General features: G+C 41.6%; 1 protein-coding gene across 1 annotated transcript in view; it reads right to left on the reverse strand.

The window, feature by feature from the left end:
• LOC138615328 (adenylate cyclase type 6-like) overlaps nucleotides 1–21,613 on the reverse strand; it is a 34,564-nt gene that overhangs the window by 3,845 nt on the left and 9,106 nt on the right. Inside the window, exons 4-21 of the mRNA XM_069688865.1 lie at nucleotides 11,432–11,581; nucleotides 10,800–10,921; nucleotides 9,042–9,153; nucleotides 8,602–8,729; nucleotides 8,135–8,293; nucleotides 7,904–8,045; nucleotides 7,621–7,749; nucleotides 4,477–4,505; nucleotides 4,081–4,228; nucleotides 3,859–3,956; nucleotides 3,635–3,722; nucleotides 3,376–3,492; nucleotides 1,804–1,953; nucleotides 1,450–1,625; nucleotides 1,208–1,240; nucleotides 1,094–1,123; nucleotides 881–1,013; nucleotides 219–482 (exon numbers count right to left, since the gene is read on the reverse strand). Of these exons, the coding sequence (XP_069544966.1) occupies nucleotides 219–482; nucleotides 881–1,013; nucleotides 1,094–1,123; nucleotides 1,208–1,240; nucleotides 1,450–1,625; nucleotides 1,804–1,953; nucleotides 3,376–3,492; nucleotides 3,635–3,722; nucleotides 3,859–3,956; nucleotides 4,081–4,228; nucleotides 4,477–4,505; nucleotides 7,621–7,749; nucleotides 7,904–8,045; nucleotides 8,135–8,293; nucleotides 8,602–8,729; nucleotides 9,042–9,153; nucleotides 10,800–10,921; nucleotides 11,432–11,581 (2,208 nt within the window). The remainder of the gene's footprint in view (nucleotides 1–218; nucleotides 483–880; nucleotides 1,014–1,093; nucleotides 1,124–1,207; nucleotides 1,241–1,449; nucleotides 1,626–1,803; nucleotides 1,954–3,375; nucleotides 3,493–3,634; nucleotides 3,723–3,858; nucleotides 3,957–4,080; nucleotides 4,229–4,476; nucleotides 4,506–7,620; nucleotides 7,750–7,903; nucleotides 8,046–8,134; nucleotides 8,294–8,601; nucleotides 8,730–9,041; nucleotides 9,154–10,799; nucleotides 10,922–11,431; nucleotides 11,582–21,613) is intronic.

Raw genomic sequence — 21,613 nt, forward strand, 5'->3', positions numbered from 1 at the left:
GGTCGGCCGTGTAAATGAAAAGGAAATGAGAGAAACAAAAGCAGCATACTTCAGCAACAGGTCAACAGAATGCAGAAAAACACAGACAACCAGGAAAATGGTGATTATTAGCTGCATAAAACAAATACCAAATATTCAAATTCTAAATACCTTATCAAATAAATCTTCCTTACATTAATTTAATTTGCAGTAATCGTATATTTTTCCTTTCTTCTCACCTCGTCAAAGTCAGCGATGATCTCATTGAGCAGCCTGAGACACTCCACCCCTTCGTTGTTAGCCTCCAGCTCCACGTAAAACTCGGAAAAGTTGCTGATGGATGCGAACATGACAGCGACACACTCACACGACTGGTAGTATAACTCATCGTTCCGCCGCTCCCGTGCAAGGAAGTGGGCGGCTACGTCCTTGGGTAGGATGTTGTGGAGCAGGCGGCGGTTGTAGGCCTGCAGCTCCTCCATCTCCTCCTTCTCCTCTGTGGCCTGAGCAAGGACAGGGAGAGATGTGGTTGCTTTGTCACATTGTCAGGTAATTGTTTTTCTGAAGTGCTCACAGCTTTTGATATGAGCTTTTGTCACACAAGAGAATGTCAGTAGAGAAAATGATTATTATATTGTATTATATATATTATGATACAAATCAAATGAACGTTGAATTCCATTGAACTCCCAAAATTTCAGTGCCGATGTCGTGCATGCTGGCTCACTGACATAGTGGCATAGCTTATATAGAATAGAGCCATTGTAAATGTCATTACGAACCCGTGCTTTTCCTGCTATAACAAGTCAACATATCTGCTGCGAAAAACACATTTTGTTGAGTTTAAATTGTAGTGACTTTACTTTTGTTTCTGGTTTATACACAAAATTCTTTCATTTACCTGCAGCTTCCAGAGGAAATCAAGGCGTGCAGTGGACTCCACCTGCTGGCCGTGCAAGTAGAGAGCCAGAACAAAAACTGTCAGGATTACAGGGGTCATGACCTTTAGGGATACCTTGGTCACACTCTCCAGGCTGTGGGGGGAGGCAGGAGTCATGAGTGAGTGTCTTGCATGGGAGTAAAAATGTGTTATACCAGAGTGAAAGCTACTTACCACTGTTCTGCAGTTTCATTGAAACCAAGTCTGGAATATGGAAAAGAGAAAATCATGTCTACAAACCATATGAGTCATCAAAATTAAGTACCACGAACCATAAATACAACTTACTGTTGCTGGGAATCATTTCCAGGTGATAATTGCCTGAGGAAAAAATGAGACCATATTCAAAAAATAGGACTTAACATGAGAAAGTAGGTCTTTTACAATTTAAACCTTATCATGAAAAAGTAGGCCAATTCCAACTTTACATTATTGTGTTACAAAAGCTGAACTATTCAGGTTACAAGTTGGGAAAGACTGAGTGCATGTGTTTGTAAGACTGCGTGTTTGTTCCTAGCAGGGGGACTCACAGGGTGTTGGCAATGACCAGCAGGTCTGCGTTGTCAAACAGGGCCACCTGAGGCCACTCCACCAGCAGGACGAAAGTGAGCTGGATGAGCAGCATCAGAGCCAGCTTCCCTATGCTGCTGATGTGGAGGAACATAGAGCAGGCCAGCAGGGTCAGCACTACGCTGTAGCTGAAATACTGCAGCACGGAGGAGACAGAAAGCATGGAGGAGGAAAGTTCAGGGTGAATATTCCAACATACTTTTCATGCACACAGAAAAACAAACATGAACACGAGCACATGGACACGCACCTGTGCCTCCGTGTGCACACACAAAAGGCAAACACTATCGCACACACAATGTTATGGGGCTAACCTCGGGGAAATGGCAGGGCATGGCCTGGCTGGAACACAGAGTCAAACCATCCTCTGCTGTCCTGGTCAGGTTGTGCAGCAGGCAGAGAGTCACTGATGTGTTCAGCTCCTTGGATACACAGTCCTGCAGTTTCTCTCTGCTGCAGGTAAACTGGCAAGAAAGGAGAAAACTGTCAGTTATTTAACAGTCTGTCAATGACGGGAATCAGCAAAGATGAGAAATGCACACAAGATGCTGAAAACAGAGAGACACAATTATAAAACATGGACATATTTTATTTTGCACCTATTGAATGACAAAGGAGCCCAAATGGTACTGGTGGTTTCAAGAGGCAAAATCCATGTTTATGGATTTGTAGTATGTCTTAGCACATAGTACAGCTTTCATAAAAAAAAAAAAAAAAACATAGATAATGGTTAGTAAATAATTCTGATCAATATGTACCTGGCTGGACATTTTAAAAATAGTTATCAGTGCTCTCTGATGAAAACACATAATGGTGTTTTGAAATTACATGAAATATTCTACATCTTCCAAAAATATACCAATGAATGGGGCCATGTTCTAGCAAACAGCCCTGAGGCCTGTCATAAGTCAGTATATCATTCCTGAGGTGTAATTTTAAAGGTTTTGACACTGTTAAGCTGCCTAACAAAACAAAACGCTGCACTGTACTGTAGGTGCTCACCTAAATAATTTTACAAATTTTGAATGTATCACAATACTGTAGAATAATAATGAAACTAAGAGTCCAAAACCTGTGCAGACTGATCATGTCAGTCAACAGCAGCTGCTGGACTGAATAAGCAACCTGCTGAATAAGTAGTTATGAAATCATAAATTGCCCAATTTTATGTTGGAGCTTGAAGTGTATTTTACATTGAGCAACCAATCACAGACTGGAACAACCCTGTAGGCAGCCAATCAAACATGTGGATTAGCACAGAAAGCTGTAGCTGTAGCATGAACACAGACAGCAACACACAAAGTCTACAATCAAACTTGACCTTTTGAAAAATAGATCAAGTAAATACAGTAAAAAAAAAACAACAACATCTTATCCAAACTGTGATCACAGCACAGCTCCAGTTGGACAAACATTTCGCATATTTAATGTTGACTATGGATAGAAGTGACATTACAAGTTTTCCTCTGCCTTTCTCTCAACCATGGTATATGTAGTGTGGCCCAAAGTGGCTCTGGCATTTAATCCACACATACGCAAACAGAATGCTATATGAGCCTATATAATGTTGATAAACAGTAGGATGGTTAAAAATAGGCTGATTTCTACAAACCCATGTGTCACAGAGGCGGATTATGATTAATTACAACTCTGCCTCAAATTATAGCGCCCCCCCGGAAGCAAATTGGTCTAATTTTAACATGAAGATGTTGCCGAATTTCTTCAACTGTCATAAAAGTCTGATCGGCAACGTTTCAGAGTAAGTGTGTGATCGATTTATGGGTGAACATATCATCATGTGGGTCATGTGAAAAGAACATTAGCATGAAACACTGTTTTACGAGGTGTGATACAAAAAAAATTACATGTAGACTTGCGCTCTTTACCATGTTAGCAAAAGAAGTTATGAAGAGGAGGAGGATGGTGAAGACGCCCACCAGTGTGCTGTTCGCTCGAGACTGGACTATTTTCTTGGTTAACGTCTGCAAGGCAGCTGGGAAGAGCTTTAAAACAGGAAGCAGGGTGAAGATCAGATAAGAGAGTTAATACCATTAGTGATGCTGACTGAAGACATGTAATAACGACTCTTATCTAAAGATATCTGCAAGAAGAATCATACGAGTGGTGAGGGCCTTTGTCTCTTACTTTGATACAGGAGTAGATGGCACAGATGAAGAGGATGTTGGCGAGGATGATGAAGATGCTAATGTAAAGGCCAAGCATAAGTGTTGTTCTGTGAAAGAGAAGAAAACAGGCTCATTAGGATCTACATCACTCTCGTTAACTCTTCTTAAACTAATCAAGACCATATTTCCTGTCCACAATTTAGTGTAACTGGGAAAGACAACTTGTCAGAGAGAGATACTTACTTTGGGAAAATAATAATCTGAATGACACAGATACAGCAGAAGACAAGAAGTGTGCACGCCACGTATCCCCCAAAACGATCATCCACCTTTTTGGAGTACTGAACACAGAGAATCACTGAGAAATGAGTTGCACTGCAGCTCAATCGAAGAATAAATAATCCTTTCGGTTTATTTTACAGAGGATTCTGGTGAATTTCAAACAAATTCTCGTCAAACACAAACCTTTTTCTCAAGGTCGACGGTTTGAAAAGTGAGCAGAAACTTTTTGACGTGATCTTTCCTTAGCTGGTCAATGCTGCGCGCGTCAATGGCCCGACCAAGGAACTCATCCACCTCGTCCTCGGGGTTCAAGGTCTCCTGAGCACAGCGACTGTGAGGTACATGGAACGATAGGTCACGGTGTGTTGTGTGTTTGTATCTGTGTGTATGTGAGGGAATTGGCCTATTCTGTGACTGGCAGGATGACTCAGAGCTAATATGGTATTAGTGCTGTGTTGGTTTAGTCTATATGAAACCAGTGGCGGCCCCTGAAGTTAAACTGCTACAGTGACAGTCTGTCAATCAACCACTGATAACAAGAGCTTTCCTAAATACAAAAACTGGGGCCGAAACACTTACTTGTCTTTGCTGGAGGCTGCATCAATGCCCTGAGAAAGACAAAAACAGGGACAAAGTGAAAACGAGCAAAAAGCAGAAAAAAAAAAACAGGGGAGGAAAGGCAGAGATTATCATGTAGCCACAGCACAACTGAAAAATAGACAGAGACTCTGACATCTGCACAGCTAATCCCTGTGAGCCAGACTGATGTTTTAATTAATGCTCAGAGGCTTCAAATTACACCCTATTTGCCCCTGGGGCTCAAACCCTCTGGGATGGAGAGGACAAAAGGAAGAGGAGAGGAAAAGAATGTAGGAAAGAAAGGAAATGAGACGTCACCCATAGAGGGGAGAAGGAAGTGAGAAAAAAGTGAGTGAGAAAGAAAACATCTACAACTGCAGCCTCATCAGATTAGTTTAAGTACGATGAACTAGGAATCCCTGGGAGCCCTAATATGACTCCTGTTCGTTTGACAGAAACAGATCAATATTCCCTCTCACATTCCCATTTATTCTTTAAGTCCTGCACCATGAGTTCTGTACATATTTGTCAGATTCTGGCACTAGAATTCACAATTTACAGAGCACCTTCCCAAATTAATGTTAAGGATACTCTAAAAGAAGAAAAAAAAAGAGTGTACAGCTCTGTTAGCAGCTCTGCACGGCTGTCCTTAGCCAACTTTATGTCAGTATGCTGACATACTATCAAGAGCGATGCTAACATGCAGGTATGCTCACTCTGAGCATGTTAGAATGCTTACACACGCGGCGAGCCTGTTGGGAGAACAGGGACATTTCCTGGTGGTTAACGCCTGACAACAACAGTTATCCGGACCAGCGGTAGTATAGCAAGCAGTACCAAGTTGATAGACCACTGAAAAACTACACATCAGGCGCGACTCTCACTCTCGTAGACTTAAGGTGCGAGTATTATCCCAATTTCTGCCAGCCCACAAAAAAATTGCAGGCACATTGGGTGATTGGCTCCACCTTTGGCAAACAATGAATCTACTTTGTGACCTGATTTCTGGAGATCTGTGAACCAAATGGTTTTTATCAGCACATAGTTTGGGCTGTTTTTTTTGGACAGTCTGAATTGAATACATTTATAATTGCCTAAGCTTGAGAATAATAGGGGATGCATTACTCGGCAGCAACAATTATATCAGCAGAATCACCTTTTAAGACTCAGTAATGAGACTTCAAATTAAAGTTGGGTGGGAATTGGTTATTTAAACCTTATTCAATCGACTTTCACAGTGTAAATTAGAACCGCCAAATGAATTTGTCCATATTTAAAAAGTTGAGATCCAAAGTTAATCTTTAAAACAGAACATAAATATTGTAGGCTGAGCAAAAATTATAAATAATATTTATATAGTGTAAAAAGGCCTATGTATTTATGCTATATTTATAGTATAAATATTGAGAAGGAAACCATGTCATGTAAATTTCAGATACTTGTACTTGTATCAAGGAGATGCAAGTATTAGGGCCGCCAAGTCTAATAAAATACAAATAACTCTAAATGTTCAAAAACTACAACATTTCATAAAGTTGATCATTACCTGGAAAAAAAAATATTACATCGTTTTAAAGAAATCTTTACAAGTTCTGCTATCCCCTTTAGCTGTACGCGGTCCTGCGAGGTGTATGCTATCTTTGACTGCATGCAGAATTCGCCATTTAAAAAAAAAAAAAAAAAAAAAAAAAATGATGTCATTATGTCTCCGTGATGGACATGGCATCAACTGTCAATGTGAGACAAATTTTTCGCTGGGCGAAGTGGACTGTTAGAAGAAATGGAAACATAAAGCAGTGGCAGAGGATAAAAGAGACAAAGAGTCTTGTCACAGACGCAACTACTGTACATGCTGTAAAGTAAGCGACACGTTCGTCAGTAAAGCAGCAATTTAGTCAAAACCACGATCTAAAACACACAGACACGCGCCGCACACGCTAGCTAACAAGTAAGTAACAGTGTGTGAGACAGTGGCCCGCAGGCTGCACTGTTTGCACGTCTTCGTGGACAAATTGTATCATAGCAATTAGTGCCTATAATATGACTTTGAAGGCATTATGTCTCAACTAGTAAAAAATAGTAACACAATTATAATATATCCATGAAGGTAAAACAGTGGCCTGTGTGTGATACAGGCAATGACAAAGATCATTAGTGCCACTTGTAGGTACACTATAACACTACAAGTTACAATCATAACCTACTTTACAGTATTCATGAAACCTACTGATACACTAATGCCAGTGACAATGATAGTCGTGTCTTTTCAAATATTTTAGGATCTTAACATTTGCCGTGTATTGCGTTATCTTATCTTATTGACACTGTTAAAATTGTGCTCTTTTTAAATTGTTTCTGTTTTTGTGTGGACCTCAGGATATCCTCAAAACTCAGTATTCATATAGGCTGCTAGTTGGTCAGTCCCAAGTTTTTGTATTGTGTAATCTGGCTACCTCTCTCCTGGATTGACATGGAAGCCACATTTACTAGTCTGGTACCCTGACATCAATAAATAAGGTTGGCTGACAAAAATCTAGTTTGCATGAACAGGGTGCCCTGAGATGGAGTTCAATTCCCAGTCTAAATTATTGTTTCAGTTCACCTACAAACCTTAATGTCTTTCACTGTATGTGGCTTGTGTGTGAGTGACTGAGTGATAGAGTCCCACCACTTTGGCAAAATGCTGCTTGACTGTATTTTCAAATTAAAAGCCTTTGTTTCAAATTAAAACCTCTCTAGCATTTTATACACAGCACAGCCAAATACTAGGTTTTAACCTAGTCTTGTTTATTGGTGTAAAACAGTAAACGGAATAATTTTGGTGATATTTTGGTGCCTGTACTGTAGCAGTGACCTAAACTGGTAGTCATTGCTAAGAAATTAACAGCATTAAAACGTGTAAAAGAAGTACCCAGAGTGCCTGTACAAAATTTCATATTGTTTCGTGTACTTATTGAGATATTTCAGTGTGGACTAAAGTGGTGGACTGATCAACTGGTCAACCTAGCCAACAATCGACCTGTGACTGTCACCAAACTGCTACTTTGAAGAAAACAAAAACAAAAAACAAAACAAACAACACATTTTCCTTATCTGTTTTCAGAGAGGAAAGGAAGTTATTATATTAGTGCTTGTTTATTTCACCATCTTCTTGTAGACTTTGGACTCCTTGGTTCTGGAGAAAGATCTGTCAGGTACCCATCGTGGCATCAGTCCCTCTGCAGAATTTGCACGTGCTCGCTGCATCTTGGCCATTATTGCCTTCTCTTCTTTCTGGAGGTGAAGAAACCCCACCAGAGGACAAAGGTCTTCAGTGCCACGTGACAAGCCATTAAATTGTTTGTGTGAAATATGCCACTGGTGTGATGTTTCGAAGAGGTCAGGCAGATCATCAAGGCTGCGTGTGCGTGTTTGACCGTGCACTAACCCTTTTTTGGCTGCAGCCCAGCACCAAGAAGGTTTCAATGTTGTGCTCCTTCAGGTAAGCGTTCCTCTCTCCTCCAAATCCTGGTTCCACCTCATAGTCCCCGTTAAGGTACTGCAGTGTTGCTTTGGTGATGTGGATACGCCTACACACAGACAAAAGATAGTGTCAGAAATGACTTATGCTGTGGAAGTATACTTAAGCGCAGGAGCAGCTGGAGTGGGTGGGATTTACCCGGCCTCTCCCCCGGCCTCCATTTGGTTGGCGAGCGTCACGTCATTGGACCAGACATCAAACTGCCACTTGCGCAAGCCCAGCACCCCGCAATGAACGCGGCCGCTGTGGATGCCAACCCGCATGTTCACGTTAACGCCCGTAACCTCTCTCACCAGCCTGTAGACGCACACGCACACGCACACGCACGCACACACACACACACACACACACACACACACACACACACACACACACACACACACACACACACACACACACACACACACACACAAACTGTTGTCAAAAGAAAACTGGCGTCGTATTTAACTTCGCAGGGTCTCTTCCGAACTGTGTGGCAACAACAAAGCAAGATTTGTTTTACTTAACATTCAGTGAAATATTACTATGTGTCTGTCAGAGTGTGTGCTTTTGATTTGAGTGCATAGAGCTTTGCGTTTCAGTCCATTAGTGTGCGTTTCACTTACGAGATGGCTTCAATCATGTCTACTCCCATCTCTACACAGCAGTGGGCGTGGTCAGCCCGGGGCTCAGGCAGCCCTGACACACAGTAATAACAGTCCCCAAGGATTTTAATACGCAGGCAGTGGTTTTCCTGAACAGCAAAGGCACACAACACATCAAATATTAGACCTTCAATAACAGCTAATTCACAGCATGCTCATTTCAAATATAGAGCTTTTTTTTTTTGTTGCACAATTTAGATGACTCATCAGTCTCTGCATAGTCTAATTGGTGTGTTACACAATGCTTAAGTACCCCCCCCCCCTCCGCCCGCCTAACAAGCCCATCATGTTGGCTTTGTAACTTTCTAACAGTGAAAGCTACAGACTGTACAGTTACATAAGAAGAAGCAGCGGTTCAAAGCACCGCTGTGAAAATGGCGGCAGCAGGTGTCAGTGCTCACCGAGGCCAGCTTGTCAAAGCGGGCGAACAGCTCGTTCAGCGTCATGACCAACTCCTGGGCCGTGCATTGAGAAGCCAGGCTGGTGAAGCCCTCAATGTCCGCAAACAGTATGCTGCAGGAGAGGTTATGGTGGTAGGGGAGGGAGATGGAGAAAGGGTGAACCGAAACAGACAGAGGAAACAAAAGACAAAAGTAGACAGAGAGTGAGACCAATCAATAAAAGTATGAAGTGAGTTAGCATGGTCTAGCGCCTCCCTCCCTTCTCACTGTCCAGCTGCCATGGGAGCTGGGGAAAGAGAGAGGCAGACATTTGTTCAGCTCTGGCTCTCATCATGTAGGCCAATGTAGGTCACCTCCTCCAGTCCTTCCCTCTGAGAACACCCCCCCCCCTCCCCCCGTGCCCCTGTCTGCATGCCTTTCATTGCAAATTTTTGATAGTAATGAAAGGCGAGGATAAACAACACCAGAGACAAAAGTTCCAGTTGAAGCCAAGAGATGGCGCTGTGGGTCCCGTGAGGTCATCCACTGGGGGAGAGCTGGCCCTTAATTACTGTACAGCAGTTCAGAGCTTGTCTTTGTCTCCCACTGTGACTGAGGCTGTGAGCAATTATGCATTTGTTTATCTGTAAAGGATGGATTCACCCAAATTTTAAACAACCTGCTGGTGGTATTTCACCATGCAGTGCATGTAGTTGTGGCATGCAATCTTATTTGTCCATACACTGAGATTTCTGCTCGCCAATGTCAAATTTGATGTACTTTGCATTGTGGAAATAACTATACAAACTGATAGCAGGATTTGTTGATCAGCGAGAGATGTTACTGCGTTGTTTCAGCAATACGAACATCATGGTTGAAACTCCATTTACCTTCGCTGTACTGGGTTGCAGCAATAATCTGGGCAAAGATACTACTTTGAGTAAGTATGAAAATGGGTTTTTTTTTGTTTAGGTTTTGCCTTTAAAAAAAAAAAAAAAAAAAATCCAATTTTCTGTTTTATCTCAATCTCTTAAGTGACCATAGTTTGAACTGCAGCACTGTTTTTCCAGCATCAGTGACGTAAACACATTTTCAGCGCCTCAAAACATGAATGACTCGGATTCGGTTTTTGTCTATTGTTAGCGCTGTTATAAAATGACCGTGTATTCATTTGGGACAAAGACAGCAGGTTTAAATCTTGTGTTACTAATGGATTGCTCCCGTAAATTAACACCTTGGTAGAGCAGTGGTGTTGCAACAGATTGTTCCACGCAGTACATCGCCTGTACCTATTTGGGTCACCTCTGACAGGAGATTTCTGCTGCAACCTTGTTTCATTCTCCCCCACCATCACTACAGCCTGAACAGCAGTGGCTGGGCTCAGCTGTAGGCTAGTGTATGGAGAGTTTAAATAACCTGTTAGCATTGACTTAGTGATTTCCACTCCGGAGGGGAAACCCAGTGGTGAGGGCTGAGACAGAGGGCCAGCAAACTTGAAGTCTGCCTTCTATCATTTGCTACAGAAAGCACAGCTGTCTGCCTAAGTCAATATCGTTACTGCAGACGGTGCTGTCAGTGTCAATAAACAACAACATGCATAATACATGCTGTCAGGGAAATAGCTGTTGGAGTGACTCTGTAACTGACACATCAGTTAGTGGAGTGAGGTCAAAGCCACTGGTGCTAGCTGTGAAAACAAAGTAGACCAACACTCCCAACATCTTCCTGGGTGTGTGTTTGTGTGGAAGCATGTGTGCGTGTTTATCTGCCTGTGTTTACCTAACGTTGTCGTGTTTTTGGATGTAGATCTTGTGGAACATCATATCTTCCTTCTTGGCATTGATATCAGCCTTCATCTCCATGGCAACATGCCTTGGCAGCACTGACAGCAGTAAGCGCTCCTGAGAGAGAGACAGAGAGAGAGAGAGAGAGAATGAGAATGAGAGAATAGACAGAGAGGAATAAAAAAAATAATAATAATAATAAAAAAAAAAAAAAAGAAAGACAGTGAGCGAAAGAGAGTCCATTCATTTTCATCATTTTCCACTGTTCGAATGTTCAATGAGTCACCCTGCCGCATTGGCATCTGCGTGGGAACGTGTTAGTCAAATGAAGAGGAGTGAAGGTACGCGTGTTACTCCAGAACATATTATTGACCTTGAAAATGGAGATAAACAAATTAGACTAGAAAATGGATCTGCCCATTTGTTGCTCTTTTGCATTTGTGTATGTGTTTTCCTTCAGGATGTGGGCATGGTTGGCTTCCATTCTTATTTTGCTTGAGCTTGCAGGTGACTTTGTGCGTGTGTGTGTGTGTGTGTGTGTGTGTGTGTGTGTGTGTGTGTGTGTGTGTGTGTGTGTGTGTGTGTGTGTGTGTGTATATATATATATATATAAATATATATATATACCTGCTGCTGGTTTTCCCTCTGCAGGTGTAGTCTGGCCTGTATGTATCCTCTTGTCTCCTGGAAGGCTTGTCTCTGGGAGACCTCAGCAGGGTAGTGGGTACAGATCCCGATCATGTTAGTGCACAAGAAGATCAGCACGTTGGCACTGATCTGAAAACACACACACACACACACACACACACACACACACACACACACACACACACACACACACACACACACACACACACACACACACACACACACACACACACACACACACACACACACACACACACACACACGTGACAAAGAGGAAAGAAAAGACCCAAGTATGCACAGGTCACATCACGAGAATACAGTTAACTCTGTCTGACCTGGGTGAGGTCACTGAGGGAAATTGATAACACTCTATGTCATTGGAATAACTGCAAGGCGAAAAATTCCTCAAACGTCTGAGGGGCCATTAGATGTGATGTGGTTAGAGATGATGAGCGTGGCCTCATGGTTGCTCTGAAAGAGGACATTTTTGTCACTTCATGTTCTGAATGGAAGAAAGGAAGCCGAGAGGGTTTGGGGTGACACACGAGTGGAGACACATGAAGATTGTGTGACCCCCGTTTTTGTTCAATTTCAGCTGAACATTTATATTGTCTTTATTGTGTGTGTGTGTGTGTGTGTGTGTGTGTGTGTGTGTGTGTGTGTGTGTGTGTGTGTGTGTGTGTGTGTGTGTGTGTGTGTGTGTGTGTGTGTGTGTGTGTGTGTGTGTGGAAACTATTCATTCAGCTTGTTTGTCAACAGACAAATACAGATGATATGACCCAGCAAAACAGCTTTTTCTTGTCCGATTGGAGCGATTTGCAGAAGGACTTAGAAACTTTCATGCAACTGGTACTGTATCTGAATGTAAATAGAAACATGAATGTAACTTTGCTGTGTTTACCATTGCAGTGAGCTATGTTGGTTGAACAATGGGGCTCTGAGACTGTAGTGCTCAATCTGTATAACATTATCTGTGGCTTGTGTAAATTAAGTTTAGCTGCAGTGTACGGTTAGCTTTGTGGGGTCATTGACCTTAAAGGCATTCTTCTGTGCTGCTGCAGCCACTTTCTGTGTGTTTTTGGTTGCGTGTGCTGAGCCAGTGTTTGAGTCTGTTAGCGATTTCTCTTCTCACTAGTCCACAGCCAACGCCGAACATCAGAAATGGAGCCTCAAGCTCTGGACTTCCCCTCTGCTGAGAAACACATGGACATGCGCACACACACATCCTCTCCATGTTCAGAAACACGCTCCAGCCTGGGAAAGTCACTTGACCCATGACCAGAGCACAGACTGTTTCATCTGAAGATGATATCATCAATAATTAGAAAAAGACGTGCAGGCACAGTACAAACATAAAGGCTGGATTTCAAACCGTCATAATGATAACATTATGACTAAACTTGAGGACCTACAAAAATCTCATCACCAGTACCAGTATGTCTGAGCCAAGCCTGGTATGTTGCCAAACCAGTGGGTTTGTGTGCATGCTTGTGTTCATCAGAAGGATGGCAGAAGAGAGATGGAGTGTGGAGATAGAAGATTATTATCTGTATACATACATACACCGAATATTTTTAAGGGATGTGACCTTTCTCTTTTCAAAAGAAGAGAAGTATGAAACCTCCGAGGCAGCATCCACACGTTACGTAAAACCCAACGTGAGAAGACAAACACAGCGTCAAGACTCGTAGAGTGATGGGAGACTTTCTTCCACGGTCCTGAGATGAGGTTTACAGTGTATACACAAGAACTTATCATTTGTTGTCACAACAAGACAGTAGAAAAGATAATCTAACAACCTCTGTTTGAAACAGAACACCATTAGCACAGGACAGTGGCATGCAAATGCCACTGTGTATTTGAAGGGAGAATCAGTGTTAGCCTCCTATTCCACTTGAAAACAAATGGCTAAACTAGATTAAGAGCACAGCAGTAAGCAAAAATAAACACACTGATGGTTCACAGGTGCAGCAGCAAACATACTTTTGATGTATTGGGTAAATACCAATCCCTGATGTAGCAGAAGCAAGCAGAGAGCCACAGCATAATTCAGGAACTAACAACAGAGCATGGAAAAATATATCCACATTTTTTTTTTTTAATTCTGAGGCATATGCATACAACCAGATTAATTTTAAATAGGTTTTTAGGTAAGTAAGAAGCACTTTTGTCCTGAACTCTTTGATGCAGTATGACAGAAAATAGCTGATGACTATCCATCAACTTTCAGGGGGGACATGTTAAAGCTGCCGAAAGGTCTAAAACATGGTTATTTATGATCAGGTATAAGGACCTCCAAAGGGCATACAGTCATGTTCTTTACACATGTGATTGTTCTTTAAGTGCAACATTACATTTGTGCCACACCAGCGATCGATAAATGATTAGCCTACTGTGTTCATAAATCACTGACAGGCCAGGGCTTCCTGATAAGTCCCACATTGTAATGTTATAGACAACCAGTGGAGACCTGACACTCCAGTCTTGAACAGCTCTGATATAACCTGATCACATTAATCCCAAACAGATGGCTCTGAAAAGAGTGAGTCAGATAATTTGGTTAAGTGGCCTGTCTGAGGTACAGGGCCATTTGCAGCTACCAAGACCACACTCCACTGCAATGCACTCAATTTACATGCAGACAATTCAGCTGATTTCGACCCAAGTAAAGACAGCCGTAGCAAATTGATTTATTGATAGTTTGGCAGTAGACACACAGTTCTTCAATGCAGCTTAGAAGGTCCAGCATTCAGAATTTAGTGTATTTTTGTTAAACAGGAAAACTCATTATAGCGCCGTGCTTGCATGGATGCACATTTGTTTGCAAATGTGATTCAAATGTCGGGTTGTGCTTTTGTGTGAAAGTTGCAAAAGCCCCAAAATACCAGCAGGTATACGGAGGCACTCTGGTTCAGCATTGTTGGAGCTGCAACAACTGGCTGACCACAGCCACAGGATCACATCCTGAAGGACAGCTCAATATAACAGCCTGATCGATATGAATAAGTGAAACTGACTTACGGGGAAACCTGATGAACAAAGCTGGTGTTAATGCCAAATTATATGCTTAGTCACCACACGGTCTAGAGATTAGAGGCACAAGCATTCACAGAGGTTTTGAATGAAACTTGAGCGTGAGCTATGCATGCGTGTGCGTGTGACTCCTTTTTGGACTGGCAGGCCTTTGATCCTGAAGCCTGTTGTGTCTGTTGCTGCGCTTAGATCACCCAGGCCTGCAAATCCAGCACAGACCCATGTCTGACACTCCCCTCTCCAAAACTTGATGTGGTGCAAAGAGAGCAGAAGCATCTTCTCCCCATTCGTACAGTGCCACTCTCGTCATAAACCCTAATCTCTTCCATGGACGTCTCCTGACCAGTCTTCCTGCAGACTTTTGGCTCTCTAAGATGAGCCTCGCTCAACATTTACTTAAACAGGAACTTCTTGGCGTGGAAGTTAAAAGGAGTCCAAACATTGGCTTATAAGGTGCGGCTCAGGCAAGGTGCTTTACAAAGTAAGACAGAAGGACAGCATGTTAAAGAACAAATGAAAGAAGGGGATGGAAAAGATTTCTATGTAAACACACAGCAAATCCATTTGGTCTTTATTAATATCCCACCGGATAATTCCCTCAAGCTCAAGCACGCTGGAATGCACATGTGCACAGATCAACTTCCGACAGCCAGAGCATTATCCATTCATTCAGACACAAAACCAATCCCACAACTGACATGTTCTATTGATCAGTAAGAGATATGCTCATGGCATTTCATGGCAGGCCTGCTGCACTGTGTTAACTCTACAAGTGTTTCTTTTGTTTTAGATTAGTTAGTGAAGTTCATCAGAGGTGACTTTGGAAGCTCAGACTTTAAGCAGAGCTGAGGTGGTCACATACTGATAAATTTGTAACTATATTAACTTCATTGACAATACAGTGAAGGGAGTTAAAAACTAAGAACTGATAATCACAGATACAATTTACTGTCACTTGTATAAGGGCATTGTCCGCATGATCAATGTTTGGATTTATTATCAGAAGTATTTAGAAAGGCTTGCAATGAAAGATAAGTTCAGATATTCCACTCACCCCGAGCTCCACAAAAGCTGAAGTTTAAAGTTTGAAAGGCTACATCCCAAAAGTCAACACAGGCTCTTGGGACACCGACCGGTGTTGACATGGGGGCTCCTCTCCAGCTCGTGACCTTTGATAGGCATCTGGAGCTTTTATAATGTCTTGGGAAGATGAAGGTCAAAGCTCAGTGGTGATCGTAGTCTGAAGAGACAACATGTGGTACTAGAGTGCAAAAATAGACAATACTTTGAGACTTTGTTGTACTCATCCCGATCCAGTCGGGGGTTACTATAATGTGTACTTATTGACATGAGAAAGAAGCTATTCCTTGTAGAGATAAATGTTGCAGTGGGGTGGGGGTGTCATCTTGGGTCCCTGCCATGTGGATCGAGAGCTCCGTTTTTGTAATGACTTGGGCCAAACCAAAATTGGTCTCAGACGACCAGTGAGGCCACGGAGTAATATTTGTGAAACGCTGGAGCAAATTCCACAAAGCTAAATAGAGCCGGACCCAAGCTGCACATCTGTCCCAAAAACAGATCCCGAATTTATACTCGCATGAGGAAAATCTTCCAGCTGTCCTAAAATTACTGAGTAAAAAGAACAAACTGTAACCCCCAACTTAATCTTTATAATTTAATCAATATATTCTTCCTCAAATCTAAAGATTATGATGCTTATTTGTCCTTCTACTTCAATATCTCAACTTTCAATTTATTCTAGACTGACTAAAGTTTAAATTAGCAGCTCTTGTTGAGGACAGGAAACATTAGTCTGGCTATGATTTCACTACTTTTCTTGTTACTGTGTCTCTATTTACCTTTAGAACATCAATAAAGACATCGAGGCATCAAGATCTAACAGAGCAACAGACGGTTTACTGGCTCCAAAGAATAGAAATGACAGAGAAAGAGAGGAACAACTTTGGTAAAACTGGACAAGAACACTCTTTGTTGTTTCATTTTTATTTGATAATCTTGAAACAGTCTTCAAAAACAAAGCAGGAGGGTCACGTTGTGGTTGATTATATGTGGCTGAAAAATATCTTGTAACATCTTTGGGGTTGGTCTGCAAAAGTAAGTTAATCATCCGTCCCTCTTCCCTCTCTTTCCCAAGATTTTGTGTCTCTTTGCACCCTCAACTTTGGAAGGGTTACATGCACATTGCTTGACGTGTTACTAATGCTTTAACCAGTGTCTGTTTTTCTTGAAATTGAAAATTTTAAATAATGATTATTTTCTTTTAGTGTTGAGTTGTGTAATATAACCATAGTGCGCATAACTCAGACATTTGAAATTTGAAACTTTTCAATCATTTAACACAAGTAGTAAAATCACTCTTTCAGGAAGCTGAAATGAATTAATATTTGGAATTTTTGCTTAAAGGTAACAGTAAATAGTCAATAAAACTGCAGTTTAATTACCAGTTAATTGCCCAACAGATAAATTGTGTATTAGTTATTGTTTAGTAATTGCTGTTATTTTACTTCTTTCCCTTACATATCCATTTACTTACCCAATGCTCATCTTTAATTGTTGATCATGGAATAAGTTTTTATATCTTCTTGTTGTTATATGTTGGTTTTATCTGCGATAAAATTCTATTTATGTGAAGGCTTTATTTTTTGGCACAAATGTTTAAGTAGACTCGAGGATGAACTGATTCGATGTTGGTAGTCAAAGGTCACTGTGTCCTCACATCTGTCCCATTCTTTTGACTGCAAACTCAGGAAGAGATCGGGACACTGTGACCCCATTTAGCCTCTGGTCAGATATTGAATTGGTGACCCTCGTTGTGGGTGTCCACCTTGAAACTGGTGATTGCATAGATCTTCTGTGCTGTCAGGTTGAAGACGTGTGTGAAGCATCCACGTTTTAGAAATGCTAGCATATTTGCCGAGACATCAATATCAGAAGCATTGTCTACTGTCAATTGTACAAGTTCTTTCGGGAGCTCTGTTGGCTAAGCATGTGAACACATGAGGATTCCTTCCAAGTCTTCACTAATATGAGCTGAGACAAACATGGATATTTGCAACTGCAGAACAGCTGCAACTTAACTGGCTGGCAGAGGCATACAACTGTGAGGCAATAATTCTAGTTAGTTTACATATTTAGTCAAATATATTAATACATATTGATTGACAAGAATATTACTGTATTAACTGGAGCAATAGTAGTATGAGTTGTAGCATTAGTAACAGCACCAACTGCCATTGCATGTTGAAGCGCACTAGTTGCTGTTTGTCAGTGGTCTTGGCTGCTCAGTATCCTGGGGTCAGTGTTTGGCTGGACAGATAGAGAGAGGGAGGGAGTGGGCAAGACTGGTCCTCCCAGCTGTGTCCTCACTAACGCTTCACTTCCTGCCTACTCACACCCTCACATGCACAGCTGCAATTACAGCACAGCGGCTGAAGGAACACAAAATGTGCTTAATTAGCTAACCAACCAGCCAACCAGTTTTGCCACATGAACTCTTCTCTTGGCTGTGCTCATCTATTTGTGAGTCCAGACCTTGAACTGTGTGACTGTAAGCTAAACATCCAGGAATTCCCTTTTTTAGTGGCTATTGCATGTCCTGTTAAGTACAACATGATCCCGGGGCCACCACTTCACTTAGACAGAGACCAATGCAAAATAAATATAAAGAGATTACTCCAAAGCAGAATAATTCCTGCTAGGCCTCAGCTACTAGTACAAGTACACAGTACATAGTGCTTGGTTATGTTTTTTATTCTTTTGAAAGGGTTGTCTATAAAACTGTGTATTGGGGAGAGGACATTAAATGATATAGTGTGTATGTGCCAATAAAAACACACAAGAGTTTAGACTAGTGTTTTGACTGTCAAGTTACATTAGCATCTGCTATCAGTCACTGCAGTTGCAAACACTGTCTGTCTCTGTTCTGTCTCCTCAGCCATACACAATATTGGCTTTTACTACAAAGCACACAGATCAATACTGGGACAAAAACAGGTTATCGTTTAAGCAGCAGAAAAGACCTGTCTTCCATGATTTGCTCAGTCAAGAATGAGCTGATTACTGAACTTGTGCATATTACACACTCGCCTCCAGGGCCAACTTCAGGAAACATCACGTGACATTTTTATGAGGGCTAATGCATAAGCAGTGTTTCACAAGCATAAAAGGACAGGTGTTGAGTTTCAACAAATTCTTAGAAAACAACAACATGAACTGCTTCTGTATATGTCTCTGTTTTCTGGCCTTTTACATTTTATCCTGATCATCTTTGCACAGCCCATAAAGGCTGTACATACCAAAACAAAGACTCCTGGGAATGTGATTCAGACATATTGAATGTTAATTTTTTTTTTTTTTAAAGGAGCTCTGACTTTCCAGTAAAAGCTGTTTTTCCTGCAATTTAAATGACAAGGAATTAATTTTGTATGTCTGAGGAGGAAGCAGCATAAAAATAATACAATTAAGACAAAACAATACACTTTTTGAGCATTTTAGTGGGAGGTTCCTGTAAAAGCACATTATTGGTTTAACCCCGAGTGTGTGAAATTATAATCATGGGACCAGGGTCTTGTTATTGTATGACATCATTGACTAAAAATGTTAAAAAGGCATACTCGGAGACACCAAGTCTCAGCAGATGGAAAGTAGCAGCTAACAAAAAGAAAATCTACACGAGATAGACAACATCATTAGAATGATCTGCTCTGTCCATTTAATAAGCTTTTTGGGGAAAAGTCAAAGAGGCTGTGCAGGTTTTAAAGGCTCTATAATGTCTTTAACTATAAAGGCATGGATTGTGAAGAATGGTGTGGATTTCAGAGAGGGGAAGGTGTTGCCTATTTGTACGCTGATAGTAAACTTGTTATTACAGCTTCACTCCAGTAGCGCGTTCTCCTGCTGGCCTGACATATGTTGTCACGGTTTTAACAGTGTAATTGTAACTGGGATAGTGTGGGATAACAAGACAGTTGGCTGGTGCGACGTTGACCTTTGACAGAGAGCCCTTCACCTTCCCTTTACCAGCACTAGGACAGGCACTACACTCAACGGGATCCACAGTAAAAATGCCCTTCAGAGCCCTGGGGCATGCATGCCACACAGATCAAGATTTAACACCTCTAATGGATTTCTAATATATATCTCTTGGCTGTCTGCCATGGCAGTTCATACTTAAATCCCTGTATCTACTTTTTCAGAGAGCTGAGTTGTTAGTAAACCATGAACTGTTTTTAGAAGCCTGCACTTCCTCATCCCTGAGTCACTCAGCTATTATTAGCCTGGCTATTATTTCCCTTATCATTGGCTGTATTTAAAGAGCAATGTTTCGCCTATCGCTAATCCTAATTTCTCCCACCTGTGTTGATGGAAGCTATCCGGGTTTATATCATTGCCTGTGGTTGTAATACAATAAGTGGATGAGTCACAAGCTCGCTCCCTCTCAGCGAAGAGGTGGGGTTGGGAGTACAGGGGGGAGCTATTATTTTAGCCACTGCGTTGTTTGGGACCCAAAGTACCTGACGGTGTGTTCTCACCATCTGATAGCAGCCAAGTGAGCTGCTCCGATCCATGCAGACAGACACAGATCGCGCATTCCACTTCTGCATGCATTTGACTATACATAACATGTGTATACAAGTACAATATAAGCAGGGCTGGCTATCAAGCTTCAATACTTAAGAGTGCTGACCAAAATATGTCATGACATGTACTACATGTTGGCTTAAAATGCATGAGCAGATTCTTAGATCTTGTTTACTTGTTCTTTGATCACAAATTTCTTGATTTATCGTTTTGAATCTTATGTTAATTGATTTGATTCACTCTTTGCTCTATTTGATTTAAGTATTACTGCTGACACTTTAAGAGATCAAACAGTCTGTTTTGTTGTTGGTCCTAAAATAATGATATTAAAAAGTATAATTTTGGTTTCAGAACTAAAATTCAGGCTCTAATTGGCTCTCCCATCTGAAATAAATCCAAACAGCAAGTCCCTGTGACCATAGATTGGTATTACCAGAGCAAACTTCACTGTAACTATATTGGTCTGACTGGGCTCTACTGGAGATTGTTTCCAGTTGCATCCTGATGGAAATAGGCCTCAGGTTCATTTTGATATTAATGGAGCAGCCTTTAACCGATTGCCATTGACCACCATATCACATATAGTGTGCGCCGAAACTCACCAAGCTGTGAACAGTGAATAGTTTTAGGCGTTGTTCTTGCTTCGGCTTCAACTCCTTAACATTTGCTTGCATTGCTACAACAGTTTGTATTGGTTCAGGTGCTACCACTACCGTCATGGTTTCAACTTCAACTTGAAACAAACGCTGGACTTCACCATCATCACACTTAGCCACCCTCACTGGTTGTCGACTGGTCCGCCCTTCAGATTGGCTGAACGAATATGCAAACAGAGTTTCCAGACTATAATCACAGCTGCTGAGGTTGTGAGCAGCAGGCGGGCGGAGCCAGGCTGCTGTGACCTCTGACACAGTTCAAAGAATATTAAGATATATCTTGTACATTGTTTGTGATGAGACAGAGAATATACAATTAATGTCTTGATTCAGTTTTAGTATCACTTAGAGCAAGAGAGCATGGGGTATTTCCTTACAGCTCATGTGAGTGTCAGACACAGCTCTTGTCAAACTTTCCAGGCAAGCATCATAAATCACTGCATAAAGGTTAAGGTAGCTTGTGTATCTGCTTTCAGGTTTTTCCTACATAACACCAATGTTCTGGCCAAAATGCATCTCGCATGCCTCAGTCATGCTTGTGACATTTCATTGATTGGCATCTTTTTCACCAGTGTTAAGCTGAGGGATCAGTATGTTTCCACTAGTCCCACATTCGTTGACCCCATAACAATCTGCCAAAGGAACAGGTTTTTCCTCTAATGCCGCATCACAATAACCAAAGCACGGACTACATGTGCCATTGAGACTTTTCTCTGTTTTTATTGAGCCTGTCAATTCCACCTCTTTGGAGCAGTATTTGGTTACCCAAATTTATCCTACTGCACGCAAAAGTAGAACCTCTATAGTTCCTTGTTAATCCATGTATGACATCATGATATACACTGGGTGGTTATAAATTCTTAGAACCAAA

This window comes from Brachyistius frenatus, unplaced genomic scaffold, assembly GCF_029030835.1.
Source record: "Brachyistius frenatus isolate BFR_SWC_R1_liver_20210118 unplaced genomic scaffold, ASM2903083v1 Contig_6, whole genome shotgun sequence".
Classification (NCBI taxonomy): domain Eukaryota; kingdom Metazoa; phylum Chordata; class Actinopteri; family Embiotocidae; genus Brachyistius; species Brachyistius frenatus.